The sequence below is a fragment of the Equus caballus genome, chromosome 14 (genome assembly GCF_041296265.1).
Source record: "Equus caballus isolate H_3958 breed thoroughbred chromosome 14, TB-T2T, whole genome shotgun sequence".
NCBI classification, from domain to species: domain Eukaryota; kingdom Metazoa; phylum Chordata; class Mammalia; order Perissodactyla; family Equidae; genus Equus; species Equus caballus.
This window is the reverse complement of record NC_091697.1, coordinates 42,322,866-42,344,010: the sequence shown is the minus strand read 5'-3', so window position 1 is coordinate 42,344,010 and position 21,145 is coordinate 42,322,866. Positions and strand designations below refer to the sequence as shown.

The following is a 21,145-nucleotide window of genomic DNA, read 5'->3' as shown; positions in this document are numbered from 1 at the left end:
TGCCTGGAATCCATGTGGGAACTTCGTGATTCATAGAGTCAACTGAACACCAATAAATGGTTTCCTGTTCAGAGGGCCAATGGAACACACATCCAATGAGAAAATTCAAAGATGATTAGGAATTCAGCAAAGAAAAATGGACCCCCTGGGTATTCTTCCAGTCTTTGTTCTGTAACATAGGGATTCAGTATGCTATAACACAATGGTTGTTAGTTGTCTTTTTAGCATCAAAATCTTATCTACAAACAGAATATTATGGGAAAAAATTGATAGTTTCCTATCCAAGAGACATTCTTCCCTTCCTTCTTTACAAAACTCTATTTTGTTCAGGTGTAGGTTGACAATATCCTAAGATATCCTAAGAAGAGATGGACTACGATTGGTCTAAGTCAGCTATAATAATTAGATTTCCTATGCCAGTTTTTGGTTTAAGGGTAATCATGTAATCCAATTCTGACCACTGGAGAAGTCTACCAGATGGGGGTTCTGAAAGCCTTCTTCTTTGATAAAAACAGATCCTGCAAAAGAAGTCCCCTTCTGTTTGCTTTTGAAGATGGTTAGGCAAGGATGTGATGCTGGAGCTGCAGCAGCCATTGTGTAACCATGAGGTTACATGAGGTGAGGGAATTTCAAAGAAGCTAACCCAAGGCCGTGATATCATTTTCCTGCTGAAATAACCAATTCTGGAGTAGGATTTCCTACTATCAGACCTTTTGTAATGTAAAATAATAAGTCCTTATTACTTAATAAACTTTTAGTCAGGTGATCTGTTAACTGCAGCCAAAGCCTCCTAACTCATACTCCTAAGAAACAAAATAGGTAAAAGTGGAGTGAACTGGTTGAAGCATAGCAAGACCCAGAACTCTGTCCTCCTATCTGCTTCCTCACCTCCCTCTCCGCTTATGGTCACAATTCCTCATAGAATTCCAAGGCCCTTGCCAAACCCCATATGCAAACCACTGGTATCGTGGAAATAGCTTGGGATCTGGAAGACTTTCTGGGTTGAAATCCCAAGTTTGCCACATTCTAACTAGGGCACAGTTCCGCACCTGCATTTTTAAAATCTGTAAAATGGGTACTACCTACTTCACATGGCTGTGTGAGTCCCAAAGGAGATAATGGATGTGCAAGTGCCTAACACAGTGCCTTATTGTTTTAAATTCCTTAACCCCCTTTCAGCACACTATGTTGCCATTAGGGTTATCAGTGGCAAGGTCACAGCCGCTATTTGGGTGGACTGATACCCGTGGTGAGTCCCCTCCACTAGGCAGGAAACGAAGGGAGGATGGGTTCCAGATGTCTTTGGGAGCTGAAGCGTACCTGGACAGAGGTGCTGTAGTTGAGCTGGAAGAATCTCGGTGGGTTATCATTGACATCAACCACTTGGATAGCGATGTCTGTGTCCTCGTGCAGTGGCGGCCGCCCGTTGTCTGTGGCTCGGACTCTCAGGGAGTAGCTAGAAGTCTATAGCCAGAAGCCCAGTGGAGAGTTAGCAACGAGACTCCTCAGTTCTGCCCCCTAACTCATCACTAACGTTTGCATAAAAATAAGATAGAGACACTCCCCTATGCCCGCCCCCATTGCCCACCCATGGCATCTTAGGGCCCAGATTCTGGAGTCAGGCAGAAATAGATTGGATTTCCAATTCAACCACTTACTAGCTGTGAAGTCTTGGGAAAGTGACTAAATGTCTGTGAGGATAATATCAGGACTCCCCTCCTAGGATAATTTTCAGGACCGAATGGCATGATGTATGTAAAGCACTTAGCAAGGTGCCTGGCACAGAGCGGGTGCTCCATAAATGAGGGCTTGTTATAATGAGCTAATGATCCCTGGTTAATAGTGAGAAGCTGGCCTGAGCTGAGGTCACTCAGCTCTCTCCTGGCTCTAGCCTCCCAGGCCACAGAGGCCCCAGGGAAAAAACAAGTGGGAGATGTTGAGGACAGGTCTGAAGAAGGGTCAGGATGGAGCATCGACCATGATTCATCCTCCAGACCTGCAGGAGGCCCATATTCTGCTCTGGGGAGCTCAGATTGGGCCTCTCCCACATGACTCACCTGTTCCCAATCCAGGGCCTTGGCCACCTTTAGCTCCCCCTTCTTGGGGTGGATGGTGAAGTGCCCGAGCTGGTTCCCTCCTACCAGGCTGTAGGTGATGGCGCTATTTACAGGTCCATCTTCATCAGTTGCTGACACCTGCAGCAGCAGGAAGGTGGTTGTGAATGGAGAGGCAAGGGGGAGTCAGAAAGGAATCTTGGCCCCTGGGAGTGTAGAGGGCACAGGTATGTCCCTACCCCAGTGAATGCCTTTGGGCTGGCAGTCTCCGTACCACAGTCATCCCTTTATTTACCTCCTAGTATGGACTTGAGCATGCCATGTTTCCTTCATGTATCCATCCATTCATGCATTTACTCACTCACTCATAGTGACAGGGTGCTAGGTCCCATGCTAGGAGGTGACGAATGTGCTAAAATGAATATGCTTGCAGGAAGCTTAATGTCTAATTTTACGGGTAATTCTAATTTGGGGCAAAGTATGACCAGCTGTGTGAGAGCACAGAGAACACAGTGATAAATTCCACATGGAGAGATTAGAAAAGGATTCACAGAGGAGAAGGAGGCCTTTTGGGAGTGGAAGCGGCATTCCAGGCATGTGCCAGAGCGCATGGACAAGCAGAGGACGTTTGGGGAAAGGCACATTGTCCTGTGTGGTTGGAGTGTAGGGTGCGTGTGGGGGAGTGGAGGGAGATAAGACTGGAAGGCAAAATGAAGAGGGGTCATAGAGAACCCTGAATGTGGGCATGCGGAGTTTGGCTTCGCTCCATGCAGTAGGGAGCAATTACACATTGAAATACAAAGAGGTGTTATTTGGTGTACCCTCTGCCCCCTGCCCCCATGCACTGACACTCCATGTCACACACTGGGACCAGGCCCCTCCCAGGCTTTGAGCCTCTGGCAGTCTTCTGGGGCCTCTCCCATGCCCTTTCTATCAATACCACATCTTAGATCTTAGCAAACGTGGCCCTGAGACCCTCTGTCAGGAGGGACAGTCTGCCCGAGTGGCTACAAGTCATTCAAGTTTATAGTGTATTAATTGATAAACTAACCCATGCTCATAAATGACTAGGAGAGGGGGAGATAAGAACCCACCCCAGAGTTCATGCCCCTCAAAGGGCGGAGTTGCAGATCCTTACTGTGAGCACGAGGTCACCCACGACGGCATTCTCTAAGACCCTTGTGCTGTACAGATCCTGGAGGAATCTGGGCCGGTGTTCGTTAGTATCAGTGATGTTGACCACGATGGTGGTCATGTCACTGAGGGAGGAAGAGCCTTTCCGGCTACACTCGATGGACAGGAAGTACTTGGGGTTTGTCTCAAAGTCCAGGCTCCTGTTGACGTACAGGATCCCTGAAAAAACAAGAGGTGATGGGGGCGTTGAGGCAGTTGGGATCACCAAGGCAGAGGGCTGAGGGGTCTTGAGCCAAGCCTCAGGAGAGGCAGCTCAGCAGGCTTGGAGAGACAGAGCTCCTCCATCATCTCCTCCATTATCTTCTCCACCATCTCCTCCCTTGTCTTCCTCGTCTCCTCCATCATCTCCTCCATTATCTTCTCCATCATCTCCTCCCTTGTCTTCCTCGTCTTCTCCATCATCTCCTTCATCTCTCCCATCATCTCCTCCTTCATCTCTTCATTTCCCCTCCCTCATTACCCTCTCTCCCTCCTTCTCCTCTCATTTTCCTTATTATCATTGCCAACAGCAGCGTCCCCCTCATTTATGTCTCCCATCCGAGTACTAACCAGGCCCAACCCTGCTTGGCTTCTGAGATCAGACGAGATCAGGCGTGTTCAGGGTGGCATGGCCGTAGACTCCCTCACTTATTTCTGTAGTAGCTCATTGATATCTCATTTAAATCTATAATATTAAATCAACTTCATGTAAATTTGTAATAACCTGTGGAGCAGAAACAGTGTGGTTCCCATTTTCTAGGTGATGATGCCATTTTCCAGGAACTGATGTTTCCAACAGCTAAGTGAGCTGCCTGACCTCACTCAGCTAGTAAATGGCAGAACTTAGACTATGAAGAGTTTCACATTGTTCAACAAACTGTTAGGGCATAGATTTATTATTCTGAAAACTGGAAAAGAAAAGAATGAGGGTTTATCTTGCCATTCCCAGATAACCGTATAGTTAATGATGAGAAACCCTTTATAAAAGAATTCCAGTTACTAAATGAATGAAGAATGATAAGAAAAATCACCATTTTGCAGCTAAGAAATAATATGTCTAAGAAATAATATATATCTAAGAAATAATCACCTCTGGCTGCTGAAACCATAAGAAGTGTTGACGAAGAACTCTATGATGGATGGGTCAGGCTGACAGCACCTGAGCCCACCCTCAGTCTTAACCCAAAAAAGAACCCAACAGCCATATGTGCTTCCCGACATTGTCCAAAGGAGAGCAGCGTTGTTGCCCAAAAATTGAGCTTGAACCTGATCAAGGCTTTTGACCCAAATGTCATTTGTAAGAAATATAGAGGCTAGAGAGACAGGTTATATGGCATCACAAAGATACAGGTAGCCAGTCCAAAATATAAAAATTCTGCCCAACATGTGACCCAAGTTTTTCACTACATAAATGGCAGGGGGAAATAAAGAGGGAGAGGAAAATGTAAGAGATTAAAAGAGACTTAAGATATTGCGTATAAACCAAATGCACTGTGTGGACATTTTTGGGATGTTGACAGACAAACTTCAAAGAGACATTTTTGAGATAATCTGAAAAACTGTCTGGCTGGGTGTTAGACAATATTAAGGAATTATTATCTTTTAGGTGTGATACTGGTATTGTGGTTGTGTTTCTAAAAGGAGTCCTTATCATTTAGAGATAGACACTGAAGTATTTACAAATGGAATGACATGATGTCTGGGATTTGCTTTAAAGTAACTCAGCGAGGGATGGATGGGGTGGGGGGTGGTAAAGATGAAACCAAACTGGCCATGTGGATGACTGAGGCTGGGTGAGGAAACATGGGGTTCGTTATACTGTTCTTTCTTTTTTCGTATGTTTAAAGTCTCCATAATACAAACTTTAAAAAATACTGCTCAACAGTAAGGCGCCTGCTTTGGGAGGTAGAGGGCACCATTGCAGGCTCCTGTGGGAGGAATCCGCATGGGGCGTGGTCTGACCCGGGGGGCCTCTGAGGCCCCTCCACGAGGCTCTATGAGTCTGACTTAGACTCTTCCGGGGCTAGGCAGAAAGAAGAGAGATGGTTTCCTAACTCTCTCTCTCTTCATGAGAAGAGGGGGAAATTCAGGGGTGCCAGGATGTTTTGGGGAGCCCTCTAGGAGGGAAGCACGCCACTCTGCCCTGGGCTGCTTAAGCCCCAGATTCCAGCAAGTGCTTTGTGCCTCTGCAGCCGAGGAGGGAGGGTGGCCTCATCCTCCTGGGGCTGGGTCCGAGCTGAGACCTTGAAGCTGCAAACTGTGGGAGGAGAGTGGGTTGCCAAGGGTCCCACGTGGGGATGTGGGGCAATAAGGGGGGTTCCCACATAAGCTGGGCCCAGGGTTCAAGGAGGGATTTGGTACCTGGAGAGATGCAGACTAAAGAAAGGACCAAAGGAGGTCTGCCCTGAGAGGGGCTGTGTGGGGCAGACATGCCCCGTAGGTGAGGAATCCAGTGTTCCCCAAGACTCTGGGGTTGGGGGGCTGCCTCAGGCGCTGTCTCACCTGTGCGGGGATCCAGGCGGAACCTCCCCTGCTCGTTCCCGCTGACCACGCGGTAGCCGGTCTTCTCAGCACCCGGGCGAGTGAGGGTGGCCAGCTGCAGCACCTCCGTGCCAAGCTGGGCATCCTCAGGCACCTGCACGCTGTGCTCGGTGTTCAGGAACATGGGCAGGTAGTCATCGAGGCCCACCACGGAGACGGTGACGGTGCCCAGCGTGGACAGCGGTATCGGGGTGCCCAGGTCAGAGGCACGGACGGTGAGCTCCAGGGCTGCCTGCGGCCTGACCTGCAGCGGCTTCTCCAGCCGGATGACACCCGTGGTGGCCTCGATGGAAAAGTGGCCTTCTGCAGAGTCCGTCAGGGAGTAAACCACCTGGGCATTGGTGCCTGTGGGGGAGACCGAAGGCGTGATTCACACTGAGGGACCCTCCTCTGGCCCTGCCCGCAGCGAATCTTCCAGCCAGAGGAGGGCTGGGGTGGGGGTAGGGGGTTCCCATAAAGGCTTGCATGCTTAGTCTGAGTGAAAATCTCCACACAGGGGTTCTTGACTGTGGGGTTCAAGGCCTCTAGAAAGGTTCTTGGGGTCGGGGCGTCTACAAACCTATAAAATTATCTGAAAATGTTTATATGGGGGTTAGAGGCCAACATCAGCTTATAAAGTGAAAATTGTGCAAGATCAAACCCATCCATCACAAGTTCCTTGGTTGTGAGAGAACAACTCGGTATTTTGATTGTGGTGGTGGTTACATGAATCCATACATGGATAATATTGAACAGAGCTGTACACACAAACACACGGGCACACACACATCCAAACGAATGCATATAAAACCTGGTGAAATCTGAATAAGGCTTGTACAGTTACCAGTACTGGCCCAGTGCCGGTTTCCTCGCTTGGATCTCATACCACAGCTTTCTAAGGTGCTGTCATTGGGGGAAGCTGGGTGAAGGATGCAGGGCTCTCTCAGTTCTATTTTTGGAACTTCCTATGAGTCTACAATTATGTCAAATAAAAGTTAAAAAAAGACCCATATAAAGTTCTTAGTAAATCAAAACACACGGGGTTTCTCCAGCTTTGGCTCAGATTGTATTGTTTCCTTTGGTTGTGCACCCGATGAAGCAGTTGGCTCATGTGGGGGCCACAGTGTGTGAGGAATACCAACATTTAATGCTCAACCATGAGATCCTCACCCAGTGGGTCTCACGTCTCACACATGAATGGGGACACATGCCCCTTTGGTGGAATGGTGGCAGGAACTGCCTATAAGAATAGCCGAATTTACATAAATTAAACGTGCATACCATGCAATTCTCCCATGTATGCATTTTTCTGGAGAGACCGTAATCTTTCTAAAGAGAGGGAGCTGCTGGTCAGGCCACATTTGGAACATCTGGGTAGAATATTTGGGTTAGAATAATAACAGTTTTGAAGTGTTAACGGTGAACTGGTGCAAGGCCAGAGGGAGGGTCCTAGAGGGGAGATGGGATCGGAAGCACGTGAGTGAAGAGGCTAGGGCTCCTCCGCCCAGGAAGGCAGCGTGGGCCTGGAGCAGAGAGTCCCCACCTCCCAGTCTCGGAAGGGCTGTGAGGGCTGAGGGTCTAGGAGGCCCGTGTGGAGCAGAGGACAGGACCAGGACTGCCGGCGTCAGCTCCAAATAGGCAGCACTTGACAATTCTCCAAGGTTGCATGGAAGGAAGGGGCTGCCTAGGAAGCAGGGAGCTTCCTGTCCGTGGAGGGGAGCAAGCACTGGCTAACTGAACATTTGCAGGGCCTTGTAGACGTGAGAGGACTTTGCACTGACGATTTGCCCTCCCTAGAACCCCTGCATCCCTCCAAAACCTCTCACCTCCTTCAATGCCAGGCTGAAACTCACTCGCTCTAGGAAATCTTAAATTTACTCTACTGGGGTCAAACAAAGCAGGGGGTTTTGATCCCACTTTTATTATCATCACTGTCGTTTCCTGTGTTCATCTGGCTACTTTGATCCTGAAGCCATTCTTTACCCACCTCAATTATAAAATTTGACTCAAGGAAATTGGACCTGTACATACACACACACACACACACACACACACACATATATACATGTCATATATATGTGTGTGTATGTATACAAAACCACAATAAACACTTCATGACGGCAGAAGCTATAATAGGTACAGTATGGAATAAATACTCCTGGAGGAATCCAATTTGTCTTGTAAATTTTAAAAGGACAAGAATTAATCCTAATGAAAATAATGTCATTAAAATTAAAATCTAAGATATTGAAAATGATTCCACATCACTGTATAGAAAATTGACCAAGGAACTTAATAGGCTTTAACGGAGTTTGTGCCCCAAATTCCTTTCTTGTAGCAAATCAGTCAGAGTTGAATAATTCTGTTTGGTGTATTTCAGATTAAATGTTTGTATTCAAAATACCCTTGAGGCAAAATGGCAGGATTGAAAGGGCTCCAGGTCTAAGTGGTGGTGAGAAACAATGAGGCCAAAATGCCCCGTACTGGCCTCAAAACACTGCCAAAATCCTTTGTCACAATGGACTTAGGTACACAGTTTTTGGATAAACATCTTCCGCTTGTAAGTGTCTGTAGACTCAGCGAGGAGGCACAGTCCTTACCAGCCCCAGAGAAACACACAGAGAGCCAAATCCTCCCCCAAGGGGACCCCGTGAGTAAACGGCCTCCCCTCGTCCTCCTTCTCACCTTGGTCAGGATCCCGGGCCAATACCACCGCCACAGGGGTCTTAACCGTGGTGTTGTCAAAGACAGCCACAGCACAGTGGCTGGGGAAGAACCGGGGGGCGTTGTCATTCACATCCTCCACGTGGAGGGTCACGTCTGCCTGGCACGATTGGCCGCCTCCATCCGTTGCCTTGGCAACAAGGCTGTACACATCCTTCTTCTCTCGGTCTAGGGCTGTGAGTGTGGTCAACTCCCCTGGCCAGAGAAATGACAGCAGGTGAGCTTTCTCTGGGGGACATGACCCCAGCATGTGCTTTCTAGGTATCTCTGGGAGACAACCTCAGCCACACAGAGTTTTGTCACAGAGAAATGGGGTCAGTCCTGTGTACATGTGGTTAGGAAAGAAGCTCAGCCTGTATCCCTCACACGCGCTCACCTCTCTAATTCTCCCAAACATATTCCACCACCACATCGCCAATTTAAGACCAACGTCAACAAGCTACAAAGAGGCACGACATTTTTAAAGGGCAATTAGGCAATTTCTACCAACACACAACACGTGTTTATCTTTTGGCTCACAATTTCACTTCTCGGAATACATCTTATAGGATAATTAACCCTAGGATAAAAATGCATGTGTAAAGATATTCTCTGCAGCATTGTTTATAATAACAACATATTGACGAACATCCTATATGTCTTTCAAAAGGGGACTGGTTAAATACATTATGATTTAGCCATACGTAAAATACTGTGCAACCAAAAAGGAATTATGATAGAGTTTTTTGTACTGTCTTGCTAATAGCTCCAAGATATTGCTATGTTAAAAAAAGCAAGTCACAAAAGAATATTCTATATAGAGATTTTCGACATCTGGGAAAACCAGTCTGATAGAACATATACCAAGAGTGCTTATCTTTCGGGGAAGGGCTGGTTATTATGCTGACTTTCCATTTCTGCATAATACACGCCTACCTTGTTTGAATTTTTGTACAATGAACATGTATTATTCCCATATTCAGAAAAACCACCTGGGTTGTTTTTTTTTTTTTTTTTTTTGCAATCCCACTGATCATCCCGCAGCTGAGCAAACAGCAGCAGAGAGAGATTAGGTAACCTACCTGGGGTGACTCAGGATGCCTGTGTGGGGGTCAGGAAGGATAATGTCTCCTGTCCATCCGGACAGCTTCCTGGGACACCACTCTCACCTGCCACCTCCCTGCTCAGGAATCTCCAAGGCATCCTTTGAGCTACTGGTTCTAAGCCAAGTATCAGCAGCTGGCCTCTGTAACCCAGGCCTTCTGCGCTGCCATCCCCACACCCGCCCCTATAGCAGCAGGCAGGCATCCCACCTCTGTGGGGCTGCTCTTCCAAAGGAAGCAGGCCCCACCCTGTCTTCTCCACCAGACTCTCATGGGCCAACCTCTCGCAAGTATTCAGGGTCTACCCTGCAGGGCTCTCTGCTTCCCGCTCTCTACTTTGTCCCCTAACTAATAATAATGACAATGGCAACCACCTCTAATGAACTCTTATTATGTGCCAGACCTCGGCTGGACTTCTATATACTTTATCTGTTGGGATCCTTACAACAATACCGTGAGGTTTTGTCCCCAGTCTGCAGCATATGCATCTTGAGATCGTGTCCTTGACCTTGATGCTCACCTACCTAAATCCCCTATAGCTTTAAAGGTAGGATTTGGCAGCCCCTGCCCTGTGGGCCTTATCCTTTGTCCTCTCCCTTCCCATTCTGTGCACCGGTTTCTGGCCCTCCATCAGGTCCTCAGATGTGCATGCTCTTTCCTAAAACTTGATCCTTGTATAAATTCTCCTTCTACCTCGAATATCCATCCCTACCACTCCCTTACCCCCTGGCTAACTCTTACACGTCCTCAAGTCTCACAGAAAATGGCATTTCCTCAGAGAAGTTTTATTTCATCTTGCGCCCAAGACTGAGTCAAGTTCTCCTGTCAAACCTCCCCTTAGCACCCTGAATTTTTCCTTAACTCAGCACATTTCAAACCACCGATTCAATGGTGGCCTGTCCCACTAGATTGTAAAGACCCAGATCTTGTCTTATCAGTCTGTTGATTATGTCCCCAGCATCCAGTGTGATGCTCGGCACACACTGCCAACATATGTTTGCTGAGTGAATGGATGGATAGATATGAGAATTCCTATTTCTTCTCCCAGGAGCCTACCACAGCACTGGGCACTTGGTATTCAGTAAATTAGTTCTTGGATTGATCTTGCAGTTCAGGAAACCCACCTGTATGGGGATCCAGCTTAAATTCATCTGCTCCAGGACCATGCAGAGAATATGTGATCTGAGCGTTGGTATCAGAGTCTAAGTCTGTGGCAGAAACTTTCAAAATGAAGTGTCCTGGAGATACATCTTCACTGACTTTGCCGGTATAGAGAAGCTGGGGAGGGAAGACAAAGAAGAGGGAGGTTGTGGGAGGTACACTTAGATCCAGAGAGAGAGGCAGAGTGACAGAGAGCGAGAGATGGAAGCAAAGAGACAGATTAGAGAGCAGAGATGGAGAGAGAAAGAGAGAAGCAGAGAGAGGGAGGGAGGGGATCAGAGAGATCGAGAATAAGATGAAACATGCAAGGAAAACGGAGATTAAAAACAAGAAGGATGACAAGAGAACTAGTCAGAAAAGACAGAGAATGAGAGAGAAGTTCCACCATCCAAAAGCCCACACTCAGGGCTAGAAGGACCTGCTGCAACCTACTCCACGGGGTCCTTTGAGGCTTCTGGATGGGGCTGATGAGATGGGCCTGATAAGAGGCATTCTGGAAGGTATCAGGTCAAGCCGCTCACCACGGGCCAGGCATCCCTGGTCTCTTTGGTGAGGCCATGCTGTCAGGCTCATCCTCATGCCCACACCCCCAGGATAGGCCTTTGGCTATTTGAGTCAGGCCTGGACCCCAGTGGCCCCCAGAGCCTGCCCAACCATCCCTCCATTGTGAGGACCTTCATGGCTTGGCAGGGGAAGTGGCACGGGGGAGAGGCTAGAGCTCCCTGAGAACCCAATGTTCCTACAGCTGCTGGCTCTGGGCACAGTTTCCAAGCAAACCAAGGATCCCTGTTCATGCTTTGCGTGGTGGTTTCGTGCCTGGGTGGGCTGTGAGGAGATGGCCCCCCAGGCCTCTCTTCCCTGCTCTAGTGATGTTGTCGACCACCTTGGGAAGGCCAGGGGGAGCTTGGTCCCAGCCTCTCTCAGCATGGGGAGGATGCAGGCTGGTTGTAAGGATGGCTGAGGGAAAAGAGGAAGAAGGTATGGCCACCATTTTCCCTCAAAAGGCTGTCCTTCTGAGGGGCTGGCCCCGTGGCCGAGTGGTTAAGTTCGCGCGCTCCGCTGCAGGCGGCCCAGTGTTTCATCGGTTCGAATCCTGGGCGCGGACATGGCACTGCTCGTCAGACCACCCTGAGGCAGCGCCCCACAGGCCACAACTAGAGGAACCCACAACAAAGAATACACAACTATGTACCGGGGGGCTTTGGGGAGAAAAAGGAAAAAATAAAATCTTTAAAAAAAAAAAAGAAAAAAAGGCTGCCCTTCTGAGACCACCCAAAAGGTGGTTATCTTGGATCCTGCAAAGACCTTTCCCACACCCCCTGATAACCCAGGTTCTCTTTTTCTCCTATGCTTTTCTGTTGTTGGAGTGTGGAAGACAGAGGAAGAAAGGGGGATGGGATATATGTCTTTTTGTGTGTTCCAAGGTATGTGCCCATATGTACGTATGTGTGTGCAAATAAGTTGAAGTATGTATATATGCAAATACATGTGCAACTATTTTTGTGTGTTACATATTTGCCTGTATGGATGGATATACATATGGATGAATGTTGTGGCTATGTAGATATATGCTCATGTGTATGTGTATATATATGCATAGGTATTTGTGGGTATATGTAGAGTTGTAGATGATCTTTTGTGTGTGTGTATAGGTGTGAGAATGCATAAGTTTGCATTTATGTATAGATACTGAATGGCTGGACTTTATGTAAATCTGAATTATGCTAATTTTAGATGTTATAAAATTTAAATGTTAATAATTTAACTTTATTTGCAAACTTTGAAATAATGCAAATCCCCTCAAAGTTAAAAATTATTTACTGTGTTCAAAAAATATATGTTTAAGGGCCAGCCGGGTGGCGCAGCGGTTAAGTGCACACCTTCCACTTCAGCGGCCCGGGGTTCGCTGGTTCGGATCCCAGGTGCCGACATGGCACCGTTTGGCAAGCCATGCTGTGGTAGGCGTCCCACATATAAAGTAGAGGAAGATGGGAATGGACGTTAGCTCAGGGCCAGTCTTCCTCAGCAAAAAGAGGAGGATTGGCAGCAGATGTTAGTTCAGGGCTAATCTTCCTCAAAAAAAAGAAAAAAAACCCCAAAAAACCTAACTACTAAAAAATAAAATAAATAAATAAAATTAAAAAGATATGTTTAAAAGCAAAGCTACATGACAATGATTGTTGATTTATACCCTCTAAGAACGCAGCTCTTCTCCTGACACACGCACACGCACACACATACACATGCACACAAACACACACACACATATCACTCAACATTTGTTCCCATGGGATATTTAGGGTTGAATTATACTATATCCTCAGGAAAATATCCCTTATCAAAAATGTAACTGTGTCCGTATGTTTATGTATGTGTATAACCTGGAGGAGGGTCTCTGTGTTGGTCTGTATTACCCATGCAGATATGGGGATATGCGTATACGGGCATGGGGGGCTGTGCGGGAGTCTCTGGGGGCGGGTCTCTTTGGATGTATTTGATAATAATGAGCCATGCTAAGAAGCTGAACAGTGGAAGGGTTTGCCACTGGTCGTAGCTGACTGTGTTTGGAGAAATTAGAAGTTACATTATTTCTAGATATGCTTTGCAGGGAAGTTGACCTTTGTGGGGAGTGTAGAGGGAGAGGTATGGACCATGGGTCCTAAAGAGCTTGGTGACATCCCTATGAGGGGGGTCAGGGGGTGTGCCAAGGAATTACCTAGAATGATCCTTGTCTAGCACACTAGTCTGAGAAGCCAGGGAGAAGCAAGGGCAGGTGTGGTCAATGATGGCAAGCCTCAGAGATGGTCCCCTGAGTTCTTCTCCTTCCTCCTTCCCTTCATTCCAGCTTTCTTGCCTCCACTTCCACCCCACCGCTCCCCACGCTCTTACCTGTGAGCACTGTGGGCTGTTATCATTGATGTCCAGGACAAAGATCTCCAGGAGGACGGAAGCCTGGAACTTGCCATCGGAAGCTGTGATTCTGAGCAAGTATTTGGCCATTTGCTCGCGGTCCAGGGTCTTCCTGGAGAAAATCCTCCACTCATCTCCAACTTGGCTGATGCCAAACTGGCCCAGGGGGTCTCCCTCTAAAAAGATGGGACAGAGTTTCCAGAAGCTGAGCAAAAGGAGCGAACCAGGCTTTGTGCCATAAGTGACTGCCCACCTGACACGTTTTGTAGGATTACTGGGAAAGGCAAAATTTTCCTCCCTTAACTAGGGACCCACAATTCTACTTCAAGTCACTTATTCAGTGTTATGAAGCCTCTTCCAACTTCAAAGGCCTCTTGTTAAATGGAATTATCACTGCAAGAAGCACCACTCCAAAATATGTGGCTGAGAGGCAAATTTCTTAACTTTCGTGCTTTGGGAGGCACTGGGGGAAGTTAAAGGGAAGCAAATTTCAATTCTATACAAGAACCTTCTGGAATCTAGTATCTGTTTGACAGTGGAGGGTAGGAAGTGACAACAACACTAAACTCTCTGCAGTTTTACTTTACAACTGAGGACATAGACCAAGTGGAGGTTGAGATGGGTCACTAGCCTTGCTTCTGAGTCATATTTCCTGGACACCAGTCACTGATAGGGGAGACAGATTTCTGAGATTCTAAGATTCCACAGTTCCAAGATTCAATGATTCCAAAAGTTGATGATATGTTGACATTTATTATTCTACTATTCGGAGATTTTAAGACTTTTGTGTTTTTAAGAGCCTGATACTGCAAGATGATAAGATTCTATCTCCCTAAGTCTCCATATTTCAAAGAGCTCTGATCCAGGATCTGTCTCCAGGAGTCTGTGATTCTTGGTTGGAACTTTAGGCTCATTAACTCTCCACCAGATAGCAGAGATAGACAAAGGAGCCATGTCTGTGGGAATGAGATGACATGGCACCTGGGAGAGGGGAAAAGGACACCGACAAGTAAAGAAACTCTCTTTTGGCTACTGGTTGGCTCGTTCAGCCACTGGGCAGGGATTGGGGTGATTTAAGTTTGCAATAGTTATCCACTGAGGAAAGTAGCTTGTACGGTGTGGTTTTAATCCCAGCCTGAAACAAGCTTGCAGTGTGCCCTTGGTGGAGTTTCTCTCCCTATCTGGGCTCTGGTTCTCCCATGTGTCAAATGAGGGGATAAGGCTGGAATCCTATCTAAGGAAGTGTTTTCACTCCAACACGTACATCCTGTGATGGAATAAGAAGGCTTTTCTACTTTCTACAACTTGCTCTAGACAGAATACTACTCTACGAGGACAGTCACCTGATGGTTTTCATGGATTACACAATGGTTGATGCCTTCTCCATCTCCCAGAAGCTAACTGAGAACAGGTACAGTATCTCTCTTCTATCTACTCCACTTAAAGTAATCAGAGATCCTCTTGCAAAGCATTTTCATATTTATAGGGGGCTCTCAGAGCTTTTTCCAGTTATATCTTATCAGCATCCTGGGAGGCCAATGAGAACAGATATGCCAAGTCTATAGATGGAGCAGTTGAGGTCCTGGGAGGTTAAGTGATTTACCCAAGGTCACACTGCTAATAAGCGGCAAAGCCATAACTTAAACCCATGCCTTAGGGTACCTCTTACTGGACTTTTCTCAATGCACCCCTGTGCCTCCATTGCAAGACAGGTATCCTTACCTGTGATATAGCAGGTGACCTGTCTATTCTGTTCAGAGACATCAGCATCCAAGGTTTTAAGAGTGGCCACAGGTTCACCAGGTTCACTGTTCTCAACCACAGATCCTCTGTAGTCTTCAGAAGCAAATTGGGGAGCATTGTCATTCTCATCTGTAATGGAGACTTCAACCAGGACCTGAGAAGATAGCTGGATGGTCCGGCCATGGTCATAGGCCACCACATAAAAGCGGTAGGTCTGGCGGGTTTCGCAGTCAAGTTCCTGGAGCGTGGTGATCCAGCCGGTCTCACTGTCAATGGCAAAGAGCTCATGGATATTGCTACCAGGGTCCACTGGCAGCCTGTAGCTCACCTGGCCATCATTCCCAGTGTCCTGGTCATTGGCAGTCACTTGAATGACTGTAGTCCCCACTGGCATATTCTCAGTGAGGACAGCCTTATATGGATCAGCCTCAAATATAGGCCTATTATCATTGACATCCTTCACTTGGATGTTGACAGAGACTAAGGAAACCAAGTAAGTGTCATTATGGGGGCAATGTGCCATCAAATCAATCTGGTACCATTTGGTGGACTCGTAGTCCATGGCTTTCCTCACCTTTAGAACCCCTGTGTTTCGGTCCAAGGAGAAGGTGCCGTCCTTGTTGCTCTCTGGTGTAGTGCCCTGCACTAGACTGTAGATCACTGGATCTTGAGCTGCCACTGCTTTAACAGAACCAATTTCAGATCCCTCTGGAAGGTCTTCAGATGCAGAGAAACTATAGAGAGGTTCAGAAAATTTGGGCAAGGATACTTCATTAGGAACCACCTGAAGTCGTAACAGCACCAGAGAGTTCCAGTGAGGAGGGCCCCCATCTTGGGCTTTGATTTTTAAGTCAAAGGCCCGATTTTCCAATCCCACCAGGCTCTCTTTCACCTTGACAACACCAGTGGTTGGGTTGATTTCAACGACCTCTTCATCCAAGTCCTCCATTGAGTCCACTGAGTAGGTGACATCTGCATTTCGACCTTCATCTGCGTCATATGCCAGCACCTGGATAACTGGGGAGTCTTTACTGACATTGGACTGAACGGACACTGTGTACTCAGATGCTTTGAACTGTGGGGGGTTGTCATTTTCATCTGTGAGGATGATCTTTACAGTGCAGAAGGCCACTCGTCCCCCTCCATCCTGAGCCATGACCTTAATAGCAATGACTCTTTCTGTTGAATTTTCCCGATCCAGTTTCTGCAGAGTGGTAATCTGGCCACTGGGGTTTATGGAGAACTTCTCATCTGCTAGTTTATTGATGATGGTATAATCTACAGTGCCATAGGGACCACTATCTTTGTCTATGGCTAGCAACTCAATCACCTTGGTTCCCACCTTTGCATTCTCTGCTAATTCTGCCTCATAAACATGCTGCTGGAACTCCGGGCTGTACTTGTTGGCATTTGTAGTGTTGATATACACAGGCACAGTTGCTTGGAAGACCCCATCAGAAGCACCTACCCTCAAACTGTAAGAAGAGTCCAGGTGCTTTTTGCAAAGGTTGAGCATAGAAATTATTCCCGATGAGCTGTTAATGGAGAAGTGCCGGTCCTGATTGCCAGAAAGAATCAGGTACTCCAGGCGGGAGATGTCTCTGCTGTCAGGGTCAAGAGCTTGGACTTTGAGAACCAGGTGTCCACAGGTTGCTAACTCACTGACATTGGCTTCATACTGAGGTTGCCTAAACTCTGGGGGATTGTCATTGATGTCAGACACATTGACAACCACAAGGGTTTCACCAGTGAGTGGGGGGTCTCCTCTATCCATGGCCCTGACTTTCACATGAAAGTGTTGTTGGGCTTCATAATCCAGCTCTTGAACTGTGGACATCTCCCCTGTGCTTCCATTGATCTGGAAGAATTTGGAAACATCCGAGCCATCCTCTACAATCTGATAGGAGACATCACGGTTCTGCCCTGAGTCCTGGTCAAAAGCCAACAATTGGATCACAGGGGTCTGAGCAGGCAAGCCTTCTGAGATTGAAGTGGTGTAGACTGATTGGGAGAAAGTGGGAGGATTATCGTTGATGTCCTCCACCAGGACTTCCACTGTGGCTTCAGAAAATGACCCCAGAGCTGTGTCTGTGGCTCTGACTGTGAACGTATGTTTGGTCTTAGACTCATAGTCCAAAGGGCCTGTTACTGTTAGGACACCAGTCTTAAAGTCGGTGGTGAAGAGCCTCAAGGGCTCTTCCTCCACAATGTTGTAGATGAGCCGGAGTCCCTCTGGACTGCGGGCCTGGGTGTGGAGAATTGGGGTATAGAGTGTAATATTTTCTGGCACTCTGACTTTGTAGTAAGGACTCTGAAACAGTGGGTTGGATTTATTTCTCACAATGACAATTACTTCTTCCTCAGTCTGGAGGGATGGGGTTCCTCCATCTCGAGCAATGACCTTGAGGTGATACTTATTTAAAGCTTGATAATCAAAGGGTTTCCTCAGTGATATGTCCCCAAGATAAGGGTCCATTCGAAAATATGTGTAATCTTCTGCAAATGCATATGTAACAGCACCATTTACCCCCAAGTCCTGGTCAGTGGCAGACACCTGAAAGAGGACATCCCCTGGCTCTGTGCCGTCTTGGATTATGGTGTAATAGGGCAGATGCTTAAATTCAGGGTGATTGTCATTGACATCCTGAACAAAGACTCTGACTAGAGCCTGAGCTACTCGCTGAGGGGTCCGATTGTCCCTCAATTCCACTGCCACCTCATGAATGTCCTGTTGTTCTCGGTCAAATGCCACACCTCGTGTCTGCAACACGCCTGCTGACTTGATCATATGAAACATATCTGTGCCATTCAAGAGGAAGTAGGAAAGAGTGTCATTCAAATGACTGCCCTGGCCACCAAGAATCACCAGTGCCTTTCTGTCCCGCAAATTCTCTTTCACTGTTGCCCTGTAGACATCTTGGTCAAACCGTAAGCTTGTGTTAAGGGCTTGTGTTAAAAAAATTTTTACCAGTGCAGTATCTTGATACAGGCCATCAGAAGCCCTGATGATGAGCTCTCGATTGAGTCCCAGGAAAGCAGGATTCAACACAGATATGCAACCAGCAATAGGATGGATGGCAACAGCTTCATCAGCATTGCCAGTTTTGATGCTATAATTGACTTCTGAGTCATCATCGCTGGCGCGCACTGTGAGGAGCTCCATACCCGGATGGATGGGTCCCACTAATGCTACCTCATATATCTGGTCTGAGAACCTGGGAGGAGAGTCATTTACATTTCTGACATTGATGATGACGTGGGCAGGCCTGGGTGCAAATAAGATGGGGCTTCCTTGGTCATGGACATAGATGCTGAATTGGAAAGAGGGCATGCTCTCGTAATCCATCTTTAATATGATGGTTAGGGTTCCCATGCTGGGGTCGATTTTGAAAAACTTCAAAGCTTCTGGATCCAAAATTTTATAGACCAACAAGGAATTAGCTTCCTTGTCACTGTCAGAGGCACGAATCACAACGGGGTTGTTGTTTTCATCCACGATCATGCTGTTCAGTGGAGCTGCTTCGCTAATTTGGCCCACAAAAGTCAACTTTAAGAACATGGGAGCATTGTCATTTTCATCAATGATGTAAACAAGAACTACAACATCAGTAAATGCACCCGCCATATTGCTGCCTCGGATCTTCAGCTGGTAAGATGAAATTTTCTCATGGTCCAAGTTCTTCTGGGTGGCAATGAGGCCAGAATACGAGTTCATGGAGAATACACCATCCTTGTTTCCCTCTCTTAACTCATAGGTGACTTCTGAGGAGCTTGCAGCTGAGACAAGGAGGATTGGAGAACCAACAGGGATTGACTCAGGGATCTCTACAAAGTACTCGGCTTTTGAAAAGATGGGGGCGCTGCTATCTGAGGGGTAGACGTGAATAATCACTGTAGCCAGATCATGCCACTGTGGGGAGCCTTGATCTTCTGCCTTCACTGTCAGAGTATACTGGACATGATTTGTTTTCCCAAGTTTCTGGGCTAGAGTGATAATGCCGAGTAGGGCATCGATGTTGAAGAAACCCTCGCTGTTCCCTGAAACAAAAGACAAGACAAACCAAAGTTTACCAAACCCTCATGGGGTGCCAACTAGGCTTTCGAGATCAGCAAAGAGGCTATCACACAAAGGTTGGACAGGGCAAAATCCACATCCCCTGCCTCCCTGGATTTAGTTATGACAGAGTGTATAGGGTAGATATATACTTGATAAAATTCCTCATATGGTTCACATAGCAGATGCTCCATAAATGGCAGCTTCAATTATCACTAAGTCTTCGGGTCACAACTTAAGCCACAAACCAAAGCTGCAGTAGGTCTTTGAAGCAAAGACAGGAGACTTATACTTTGTAGGAAAGACGGACTCCACCCGGTATTTCAGTGGTGCCTTTTATAGGAAAAGCTTCAGTCATATTATGCAGAATTTTTAATCATCCTTTACATAACTTTTAATAGCTTTGGTTATATACTTGCTATAAAAACTATATGAAAGTTATAGTTATATACTTGATATAAAAACTTGATATGAAAACTATAAATATGGAGTCATAAATTGTCAAGACTGTAGGGACTTTAAAACCCACTGTGTCTACTTCCCATATAGTCTATAGTGGGAAAGTCCTTGTCAGCCTTGGGGAGTGAGTGGTAAGGAATTGAATGGGGGGGGGGGTGGTACTGGATAGACCACCCAGGTGCTGAGGCTCCTCATCAAATGCCCTTTCCACCAGCCCTGGGTTTCCTAAACTTCAGGCGTTCTCACATTGCCTTTACAGTTTTTTCTACATCCAGCCACTACTATTTCATATTATTATTTAATCAGTGTTTTCCTTTAAATTGATTCATTTTTCAAATTTAAAATATTTTTAACAGGCAACTTTATTTTGCTACTTTAAAAAGAAAACCGTTATTGCTTGCCAGAAATCAGAGGTTACCAAAAAAATGGCAATGGAAAAATATCTTATTAAAATCTGGATCAAATCTGTTGCTTGCTAAAGGGTGTCAGCCTCAGACCTATCCTTTTTCTTTGGTAAAGATGAAGAGTAGCAAGTGTTAGAGAAGAATTAAAAACACTCTAGAACCCAATGGAAGCTTTGTCCTTGACTCCTCAGGGAGTCCAAATGAGAATCAAAAAGGGAATACTTTCTCCACATCCGGCTACCTATTTTTCTTTGTGGTTCTTTTTAAATTTAATATCTATTTTGATAAATGCATAGGAACACTTCAAATTTAAGTTTTGAGGAAAGTTATGGTTATACGACATTGCATGGTTCACAAAAAATAGTGTTGAAAACTAATTATATTTCCCTAAAAAATAGTTTCTCAAAGCTATGGCAGTTTTTAAAGTCTGACTTTACTTGGACAACAAAAATCCTTTTTCTTTCCTTCTTTTTTTTGTTGTGGTAAGAGCAGATAATATGAGATCTATCCTCTTCACAAATGTTTAAGGGTGCTGTACAGTATTGCTACCTATGAGCACAATGTTGGATGGCAGAACGCTAGAACTTATTCATCTTGCACAACTGACACTTTTTTCCAGTTTTATTGCAATATAATTGACATACGAAATTATATTAGTTTACAGTGTACAACATAAGGATTTGATATATGTATATGTTGCAAAATGATCACACAAAAAGTTTACTTAACATGCATCACCTCACACAGTTACAAATATCTTTTTCCTTGTCATGAGACCATTACCTATTTAATGCCATGATGACTGATACCTGAATAATTTAGCTCACCCCCTCTCCCCCAGGAGGTTAGGTCTTCCACTTG

General features: G+C 46.3%; 1 protein-coding gene across 2 annotated transcripts in view; it reads right to left on the bottom strand.

Annotated features, from left to right (window-relative positions):
• The window catches only part of FAT2 (FAT atypical cadherin 2), a 79,284-nt gene that overhangs the window by 19,801 nt on the left and 38,338 nt on the right, over positions 1–21,145 (bottom strand). For both annotated transcript variants that reach the window (XM_001917575.6, XM_070233978.1), the window contains exons 10-17: positions 15,347–19,405; positions 13,604–13,800; positions 10,678–10,831; positions 8,433–8,666; positions 5,730–6,113; positions 3,193–3,407; positions 2,058–2,195; positions 1,321–1,464 (exon numbers count right to left, since the gene is read on the bottom strand). In XM_001917575.6, the coding sequence (XP_001917610.4) occupies positions 1,321–1,464; positions 2,058–2,195; positions 3,193–3,407; positions 5,730–6,113; positions 8,433–8,666; positions 10,678–10,831; positions 13,604–13,800; positions 15,347–19,405 (5,525 nt within the window). The remainder of the gene's footprint in view (positions 1–1,320; positions 1,465–2,057; positions 2,196–3,192; positions 3,408–5,729; positions 6,114–8,432; positions 8,667–10,677; positions 10,832–13,603; positions 13,801–15,346; positions 19,406–21,145) is intronic.